The 10,184-nt window shown below is 42.0% G+C and overlaps 1 protein-coding gene and 1 long non-coding RNA gene across 4 annotated transcripts; one reads left to right on the top strand and one right to left on the bottom strand.

Moving 5' to 3' along the window:
- The first annotated feature begins 3,139 nt into the window (after positions 1-3,139).
- On the top strand, positions 3,140-9,739 carry LOC120041906 (pulmonary surfactant-associated protein D-like). 2 transcript variants are annotated; one of them, XM_038986780.1, is made up of 6 exons: positions 3,140-3,332; positions 5,924-6,143; positions 6,589-6,624; positions 8,495-8,599; positions 8,677-8,724; positions 9,199-9,739. In XM_038986780.1, the coding sequence occupies exons 2-6, from the start codon at positions 5,927-5,929 to the stop codon at positions 9,576-9,578; spliced, it is 786 nt and encodes a 261-aa protein (XP_038842708.1). In that variant the 5' UTR covers positions 3,140-3,332; positions 5,924-5,926; the 3' UTR covers positions 9,579-9,739. The 2 variants fall into 2 exon arrangements, with proteins under 2 accessions (XP_038842708.1, XP_038842719.1); XM_038986791.1 differs by lacking the exon at positions 6,589-6,624.
- LOC120041917 lies at positions 4,772-9,372 on the bottom strand. Of its 2 annotated transcripts, none has more exons than XR_005475986.1 (3): positions 6,520-9,372; positions 6,256-6,419; positions 4,772-6,137 (listed from the first exon to the last, which is right to left on the bottom strand). It is a non-coding gene; the product is annotated as an uncharacterized LOC120041917 (long non-coding RNA). The 2 variants fall into 2 exon arrangements; XR_005475988.1 differs by having other exon boundaries at positions 6,256-6,612; positions 9,184-9,372.
- Positions 9,740-10,184: the final 445 nt, after the last annotated feature.

Here is a 10,184-nt window from a genome sequence, read left to right as displayed (position 1 = left end):
CATAATAATGCATCCTAGTTGATGATCCATGGACTAGAGCCTAACGTGATAACACTGGACTAGGGCCTAACGTGATAACACTGGACTTGGGCCTAACGTGATAACACTGGACTAGGGCCTAACGTGATAACACTGGACTTGGGCCTAACGTGATAACACTGGACTAGGGCCTAATGTGATAACACTGGACTAGAGCCTAATGTGATAACACTGGAATAGGGCCTAACGTGATAACACTGGACTAGGGCCTAACGTGATAACACTGGACTTGGGCCTAACGTGATAACACTGGACTAGGGCCTAACGTGATAACACTGGACTAGGGCCTAACGTGATAACACTGGACTTGGGCCTAACGTGATAACACTGGACTAGGGCCTAACGTGATAACACTGGACCAGGGCCTAATGTGATAACACTGGACTAGAGCCTAACGTGATAACACTGGACTAGGGCCTAACGTGATAACACTGGACCAGGGCCTAATGTGATAACACTGGACTAGAGCCTAACGTGATAACACTGGACTAGGGCCTAACGTGATAACACTGGACCAGGGCCTAATGTGATAACACTGGACTAGAGCCTAACGTGATAACACTGGACTAGGGCCTAACGTGATAACACTGGACTAGGGCCTAACGTGATAACACTGGACTAGGGCCTAACGTGATAACACTGGACTTGGGCCTAACGTGATAACACTGGACTAGGGCCTAACGTGATAACACTGGACCAGGGCCTAATGTGATAACACTGGACTAGAGCCTAACGTGATAACACTGGACTAGGGCCTAACGTGATAACACTGGACCAGGGCCTAATGTGATAACACTGGACTAGAGCCTAACGTGATAACACTGGACTAGGGCCTAACGTGATAACACTGGACCAGGGCCTAATGTGATAACACTGGACTAGAGCCTAACGTGATAACAATGGACTAGGGCCTAACGTGATAACACTGGACTTGGGCCTAACGTGATAACACTGGACTAGGGCCTAACGTGATAACACTGGACTAGGGCCTAACGTGATAACACTGGACCAGAGCCTAACGTGATAACACTGGACTTGGGCCTAACGTGATAACACTGGACTTGGGCCTAACGTGATAACACTGGACTAGGGCCTAACGTGATAACACTGGACTAGGGCCTGACGTGATAACACTGGACTAGGGCCTAACGTGATAACACTGGACTTGGGCCTAACGTGATAACACTGGACTAGGGCCTAACGTGATAACACTGGACTAGGGCCTAATGTGATAACACTGGACTAGAGCCTAACGTGATAACACTGGACTAGGGCCTAACGTGATAACACTGGACTTGGGCCTAACGTGATAACACTGGACTAGGGCCTAACGTGATAACACTGGACTAGGGCCTAACGTGATAACACTGGACTTGGGCCTAACGTGATAACACTGGACTAGGGCCTAACGTGATAACACTGGACCAGGGCCTAATGTGATAACACTGGACTAGAGCCTAACGTGATAACACTGGACTAGGGCCTAACGTGATAACACTGGACCAGGGCCTAATGTGATAACACTGGACTAGAGCCTAACGTGATAACACTGGACTAGGGCCTAACGTGATAACACTGGACCAGGGCCTAATGTGATAACACTGGACTAGAGCCTAACGTGATAACACTGGACTAGGGCCTAACGTGATAACACTGGACTTGGGCCTAACGTGATAACACTGGACTAGGGCCTAACGTGATAACACTGGACTAGGGCCTAACGTGATAACACTGGACCAGAGCCTAACGTGATAACACTGGACTTGGGCCTAACGTGATAACACTGGACTTGGGCCTAACGCGATAACACTGGACTTGGGCCTAACGTGATAACACTGGACTAGGGCCTGACGTGATAACACTGGACTTGGGCCTAACGTGATAACACTGGACCAGGGCCTAATGTGATAACACTGGACCTGGGCCTAACGTGATAATACTGGACTAGGGCCTAATGTGATAACACTGGACTAGGGCCTAACGTGATAACACTGGACTAGGGCCTAACGTGATAACACTGGACTAGAGCCTAACGTGATAACACTGGACTAGAGCCTAACGTGATAACACTGGACTAGGGCCTAACGTGATAACACTGGACTTGGGCCTAACGTGATAACACTGGACCTGGGCCTAACGTGATAACACTGGACTAGGGCCTAACGTGATAATACTGGATCAGAGCCTAACGTGATAACACTGGACCAGGGCCTAACGTGATAACACTGGACCTGGGCCTAACGTGATAACACTGGACTAGGGCCTAACGTGATAACACTGGACTATGGCCTAACGTGATAACACTGGACTAGGGCCTAACGTGATAACACTGGACTAGAGCCTAACGTGATAACATTACTTTAAAATGCACATTGTCAGCAGCTGTCTGTGGATTGAATCCTTGCCTCAGCCTATACAGTAACATACATTAAACTCATGAATATGCAAATCTGTTCTTTGAAGAAAAATAAATAAATCATGTCCTTATGTTTCTTAAGACCTGCCTAAACACAATAAATTAATTCTATATTTATTTAGGTTGAAGTATTTCCTTATGTGATAACACAACAGTAGATGTGTAGGCTGGAGGTGTGTTAATAGGTTCTAATAGGAAGGTTGATATACCTGGTGGTGCTACTGTCAAATGGGGTAAAGGAAAAACCAATGAAGGCAAACTGAATAAATATTTACTACAAAAATATTTTCTGTGCTTGAATATATACTATAATGTATGAATATATAATATAATGTATGAATATATAATATAATGTATGAATATATAATATAATGTATGAATATAATGCTTCTTCTGAGTTGAAAGAGCCAAATGTGTGCTGGGAAAAACAACATTGCTAAAACTATGGAACTCTAAAAAATACAAAGTCATTCGGATGATATAATTGTGTACTTGTTTTTGTGTTGTTTTTTTTTGCCTTGGACTTCAAGTCTTCCATACTCAAACTCACCAGAAGTGGAATGGAACTAAAGTGGAATTTGCGCAATGGATGTCAGAGATTTGTTTGTGTTTTTGCTAGATGATTCCACGTGCATCAGTATTTTGCAATGACTGTGAAAATTGATAGGGTACTCTGGGTATTACATTCCAAGTTTGTCTCTTTTCCAGTAAACTTCAAATGTACTTCACAAGTACTTCCCGATAATAATGAATCCTCCAAAGTGACGTGTTGTTTACCAATGTCTTTATAAGTTGCTGCACAAACCCATGTCTCTAGCATTCTGTTGCAAAGCAGGACAGAAGCATCACATCCATTCTCAGCACATCAACTTAAGAGGTATGGTACCCACTTGTTTAGTTTTTGTCTTAATTATATTGCTGCTATTTAAAGGCACAATATGTAAGCTGTACGGATGTTCAACGGCCATTTCAATCATTACAACCATCGATTATTGAAGAATATAGCTTATCAATGTGTTATCAGCTGATTCTAACTGTGTTACCCTGTCATCAATCTATGTTCCTATTACCTCACTGTTATGAGCTGATTCTAACTGTGTTACCGTCATCAATCTATGTTCCTATTACCTCACTGTTATGAGCTGATTCTAACTGTGTTACCCTGTCATCAATCTATGTTCCTATTACCTCACTGTTATGAGCTGATTCTAACTGTGTTACCCTGTCATCAATCTATGTTCCTATTACCTCACTGTTATGAGCTGATTCTAACTGTGTTACCCTGTCATCAATATATGTTCCTATTACCTCACTGTTATGAGCTGATTCTAACTGTGTTACCCTGTCATCAATCTATGTTCCTATTACCTCACTGTTATGAGCTGATTCTAACTGTGTTACCCTGTCATACATCTATGTTCCTATTACCTCACTGTTATGAGCTGATTCTAACTGTGTTACCATGTCATCAATCTATGTTCCTATTACCTCACTGTTATGAGCTGATTCTGACTGTGTTACCCTGTCATCAATCTATGTTCCTATTACCTCACTGTTATGAGCTGATTCTAACTGTGTTACCCTGTCATACATCTATGTTCCTATTACCTCACTGTTATGAGCTGATTCTGACTGTGTTACCCTGTCATCAATCTATGTTCCTATTACCTCACTGTTATGAGCTGATTCTAACTGTGTTACCCTGTCATCAATCTATGTTCCTATTACCTCACTGTTATGAGCTGATTCTAACTGTGTTACCCTGTCATCAATATATGTTCCTATTACCTCACTGTTATGAGCTGATTCTGACTGTGTTACCCTGTCATCAATCTATGTTCCTATTACCTCACTGTTATGAGCTGATTCTAACTGTGTTACCCTGTCATACATCTATGTTCCTATTACCTCACTGTTATGAGCTGATTCTAACTGTGTTACCCTGTCATCAATCTATGTTCCTATTACCTCACTGTTATGAGCTGATTCTAACTGTGTTACCCTGTCATCAATCTATGTTCCTATTACCTCACTGTTATGAGCTGATTCTAACTGTGTTACCCTGTCATCAATCTATGTTCCTATTACCTCACTGTTATGAGCTGATTCTAACTGTGTTACCCTGTCATACATCTATGTTCCTATTACCTCACTGTTATGAGCTGATTCTAACTGTGTTACCCTGTCATACATCTATGTTCCTATTACCTCACTGTTATGAGCTGATTCTAACTGTGTTACCCTGTCATCAATCTATGTTCCTATTACCTCACTGTTATGAGCTGATTCTAACTGTGTTACCCTGTCATACAATCTATGTTCCTATTACCTCACTGTTATGAGCTGATTCTAACTGTGTTACCCTGTCATACATCTATGTTCCTATTACCTCACTGTTATGAGCTGATTCTAACTGTGTTACCCTGTCATCAATCTATGTTCCTATTACCTCACTGTTATGAGCTGATTCTAACTGTGTTACCCTGTCATCAATCTATGTTCCTATTACCTCACTGTTATGAGCTGATTCTAACTGTGTTACCCTGTCATCAATCTATGTTCCTATTACCTCACTGTTATGAGCTGATTCTAACTGTGTTACCCTGTCATACATCTATGTTCCTATTACCTCACTGTTATGAGCTGATTCTAACTGTGTTACCCTGTCATACATCTATGTTCCTATTACCTCACTGTTATGAGCTGATTCTAACTGTGTTACCCTGTCATCAATCTATGTTCCTATTACCTCACTGTTATGAGCTGATTCTAACTGTGTTACCCTGTCATCAATCTATGTTCCTATTACCTCACTGTTATGAGCTGATTCTAACTGTGTTACCATGTCATCAATCTATGTTCCTATTACCTCACTGTTATGAGCTGATTCTAACTGTGTTACCCTGTCATCAATCTATGTTCCTATTACCTCACTGTTATGAGCGGTTTCTAACTGTGTTACCCTGTCATACATCTATGTTCCTATTACCTCACTGTTATGAGCTGATTCTAACTGTGTTACCCTGTCATACATCTATGTTCCTATTACCTCACTGTTATGAGCTGATTCTAACTGTGTTACCCTGTCATACATCTATGTTCCTATTACCTCACTGTTTCTGTTGCTGTTCCATTTGAGTCGTTGTAAACACACCAATAGCTTCTGTTTAAAGCAGCATGTTGATCTCCTGTCAGTCCTTGCATCAATAGTTCCATCTATCTCATTTGAGAGAGGTTACATTTCCGTTCCATCCCTCAGCTGGCAACAAAGTGGCAGAGTCAAGCTGTTGAAATGACACATTCACATATTCTGTATGCTACTTTTCAACAGCTTGTATTCTTGTCGATCCCATTGACAGTAAATGTTCCTATCATGTACTTTATAAGCAGATGTTTCCTGTGCTTCTATTTGTATGACACCAGTGATTTACTGTCCCTTTGGTCTCTGTCTTCTCCCTGCTGTTTTAGGTTATGGCGATGAGCAGACCTCTGACTTTGGGGCTCTGTGTTCTCTCCCTGCTGGTTCTGCCAGGCCAGACGGAGAAGTGTGAATGCCAGGGTCCTACAGGGTATCCTGGCCCTCGTGGGCCTGCTGGCCCTCCTGGCCCTTCTGGGACTGATGGCCCTCCTGGGACTGGTGGCCCTCCTGGGCCTTCTGGGACTGATGGCCCTCCTGGGCATTCTGGAGGTAAATGAGTCGTAAGCTTAGTACAACTGCCTTACCCTATCATAACCCAAAATATAAGACTGATGATTTTGGAGTAAACTGTCACTTTAAGCATGCACATTCATTTGCGTACCTGATGATGGAGTGATGATGAGGGGACAGAGAACTCTGAAGTCCCTCAGTTAGATAAACCCTCCTACTCCTACAAAAAAAGGCTTTGTCTGTACCAGTTGCCAAACAAAGCTGGGGCTGGGGTATAATGTGAAAGCCCAATCCGGTATATTTCCTGCTGTTAGCCTTTGATTAAAAAAAACAACATAAAAAAACAACAACATAAGACTGTTGATTTTGTAATAAAGTGTCACTTTAAGCCAGATCAGACTGCAGGGCACTTTACAGGCTAATTGAAGCAGTCGTTGGTGTGTACGGTATGGTGATGAGCCCTATCCCTGTTGTCTCTCCATAGGCATGCCTGGACTTCCTGGTCCACCTGGAAAGAGAGGTAGATTCTGACATATTAACTGTTCTCACTTCATTATTTACATCATAAACATGTAAGGGGGTCACAACACCCTTGAAAGCATTATGGACCACAGCCGTGGTGCTGCTTTCCCACTGTGTGTGGATTTGGAAGACAAAGAACTGTGAATGACCTCAATTAGATCACCACACCAATTCACAGAAAGAGGCTTTGTCTGTACCAGTTGCCAAAATATTTTGTCAGTATATCATTTGTCTGTACCAGAGCTGTGAATCCTATTAAAAGGGGCTGGGGTATAGTGAGTTATTAGCAGAGCTGTGAATCCTATTAAAAGGTGCTGGGGTATAGTGAGTTATTAGCAGAGCTGTGAATCCTATTAAAAGGTGCTGGGGTATAGTAGGTTATTATCAGAGCTGTGAATCCTATTAAAAGGGGCTGTGGTATAGTGAGTTATTAGCAGAGCTGTGAATCCTATTAAAAGGGGCTGGGGTATAGTGAGTTATTAGCAGAGCTGTGAATCCTATTAAAAGGTGCTGGGGTATAGTGAGTTATTAGCAGAGCTGTGAATCCTATTAAAATGTGCTGGGGTATAGTGAGTTATTAGCAGAGCTGTGAATCCTATTAAAAGGTGCTGGGGTAGGGTAGGTTATTATCAGAGCTGTGAATCCTATTAAAAGGGGCTGTGGTATAGTGAGTTATTAGCAGAGCTGTGAATCCTATTAAAAGGGGCTGGGGTATAGTGAGTTATTATCAGAGCTGTGAATCCTATTAAAAGGGGCTGGGGTATAGTGAGTTATTAGCAGAGCTGTGAATCCTATTAAAAGGGGCTGTGGTATAGTGAGTTATTATCAGAGCTGTGAATCCTATTAAAAGGGGCTGGGGTATAGTGAGTTATTAGCAGAGCTGTGAATCCTATTAAAAGGGGCTGGAGTATAGTGAGTTATTATCAGAGCTGTGAATCCTATTAAAAGGGGCTGGGGTATAGTGAGTTATTAGCAGAGCTGTGAATCCTATTAAAAGGGGCTGGAGTATAGTGAGTTATTATCAGAGCTGTGAATCCTATTAAAAGGGGCTGGGGTATAGTGAGTTATTAGCAGAGCTGTGAATCCTATTAAAAGGGGCTGTGGTATAGTGAGTTATTAGCGGAGCTGTGAATCCTATTAAAAGGTGCTGGGGTATAGTGAGTTATTAGCAGAGCTGTGAATCCTATTAAAAGGGGCTGGGGTATAGTGAGTTATTAGCAGAGCTGTGAATCCTATTAAAAGGGGCTGGGGTATAGTGAGTTATTAGCAGAGCTGTGAATCCTATTAAAAGGGGCTGGGGTATAGTGAGTTATTAGCAGAGCTGTGAATCCTATTAAAAGGTGCTGGGGTATAGTAGGTTATTATCAGAGCTGTGAATCCTATTAAAAGGGGCTGGGGTATAGTGAGTTATTAGCAGAGCTGTGAATCCTATTAAAAGGTGCTGGGGTATAGTAGGTTATTATCAGAGCTGTGAATCCTATTAAAAGGGGCTGGGGTATAGTGAGTTATTATCAGAGCTGTGAATCCTATTAAAAGGGGCTGGGGTATAGTGAGTTATTAGCAGAGCTGTGAATCCTATTAAAAGGGGCTGGGGTATAGTGAGTTATTTTCAGAGCTGTGAATCCTGTTGTTATTCTTAGATAATGAAAAAAAATCCTTTACATGGTCAGATAACTCAAGTATAGATTGATCACTTTTTTTTCTAATTTGTATGTAGGTGTGTTTCCTCATGCTGAACATATTTGCCTCAATTGTCCATAAAGTCTGTCAGGATAGATTTTCCTCCATCTAGGACATTTGGGAAATCCTTTAAAACACATATTGTCATGAACCATAAGTACATCCACGTCTCTACTATCTCTCCATAGGTCTCCCTGGACTTCCTGGATCTTATGAACTTCCTGCTATAGATGGACGTAATGTCCCTGGACCTCCTGGTCCGCCTGGACCCCCGGGCCCTGCAGGAGCTACTGGTATTCAGCTGATTGATCTCTTCCTGGTTCTGTATTTATTATTTGGTTCTCTCTAGTCACACCTTCTGTTTTCACAGACTTAGACCTGGAACCCCTGCAAGACAGCTTGATCAAACTGGAGCTGGGTAAGGAAGTGAATTTCAGATCAGAATGTTATGTACTTGTATGCAACATTACAGATTCTGTATCTTAATTTGATCACTTCCTGCACAGCAGGAAATGCAAACTTGTAGTGTATTCAAGGTTTAAAAAGGGTTTTAAAGTTTTCATTTCCACTTAAAAATGTCACTTGATTTGCCCGAACAAAACATGTAACAATCCCTACAAATAATAATTATAATCCAAATAGCAATTCATGGTTCGTGTTGCTGCAGGATTATTTTCCTGCTGTGTGAAACTGGCTCAAATGAAGTTACTTTATCTGTAGATTATGTTGTACCTTACTAAGTATCCGTTCAACATAAATTATGCAGTATTCGTAATTTGGGAAAATTAGGTGTGAATTTAGTCATGTGCTGGCATTTGTGAAATATAAAAAGGCAACTTTTGTTTCCACTTTTAGTGTTACACTAATTAATTAATACCTGGTTTCTCTTCAGCCGTAAACTATGACTTCACCAGAAGAGTTGACAAGAAGTACTTTGTGTCACACAAGAGAGCGGGTTCTTTTGACGATGCTGTTCGGTTCTGTACCAAGAGGGGCTTGGTGTTGGCTTTGCCGAAGAACGAGGAGGAAAACACTGCTCTCACTCAGGTCTTTGAAGGGGCTCTGAAGAACGCATGGCTCAATGTTGACAACAGTAAAGAGGGGAAGTTTCAGGTGGATTTGAAAGGCCATCCCCTCACCTTTTCCAAATGGGCAGATGGGGAACCAAAAGTGCCCAATGGGGGTAGAAGCTGTACAATGTTGACAGAGTCAGGTGCATGGCGGGTGACATATGAGTGCTCCTTCAATGCCTATATCGTGTGTGAGATATAGGGACACCTCTATGAAATGCTGTTTCTGAGTTTGACCTTGAAATCTCTAGGTTTTTTCCTGTGTGTATTTCCAGTTGTTCTGCACCTTTCATTCTTTCTTTATTCACATGAGGGGTAGAATAGAAAAGGGAAACTTGTGGAATAAAGCAACAAACACATTTACTTTGGCGCTTGTCTGTCTCCTTCATGCTCCTTCTCTCTGAACAGATTGGCTACTGATCAGCACATAGCTACTTTTCACCTCCAGTTTGATGACAGAGGAATAGCAACTATATATTTCCAAACAACAAAATATCAAGTTCAACTTTTATGAACAGGCTGACATAGACCTGGAACCCCCCTAGTAAAAGCAATGCATCTCAACACCAAAGGAAGATGTTGTCTGTGAGGGAGACCTTCCTTATTGCTGGTTTTATAGGTTTCTCTGTAATGACAAGTTATCCGTACCACCAGAGGGTGAAGGGGGACCTGTATCAGTGATGTTGACCAGATAGACAGACCCTCCTTAGTGCTGGTTTTATAGCTTTCTCTGGAGACATAATGACAAGTTATCCGTACCACCAGAGGGTGAAGGGGGACCTGTATCAGTGATGTTGACCAGATAGAC

This window comes from Salvelinus namaycush, chromosome 3 (genome assembly GCF_016432855.1).
Source record: "Salvelinus namaycush isolate Seneca chromosome 3, SaNama_1.0, whole genome shotgun sequence".
NCBI lineage: Eukaryota > Metazoa > Chordata > Actinopteri > Salmoniformes > Salmonidae > Salvelinus > Salvelinus namaycush.
This window is presented reverse-complemented; position numbering and strand designations above follow the sequence as displayed.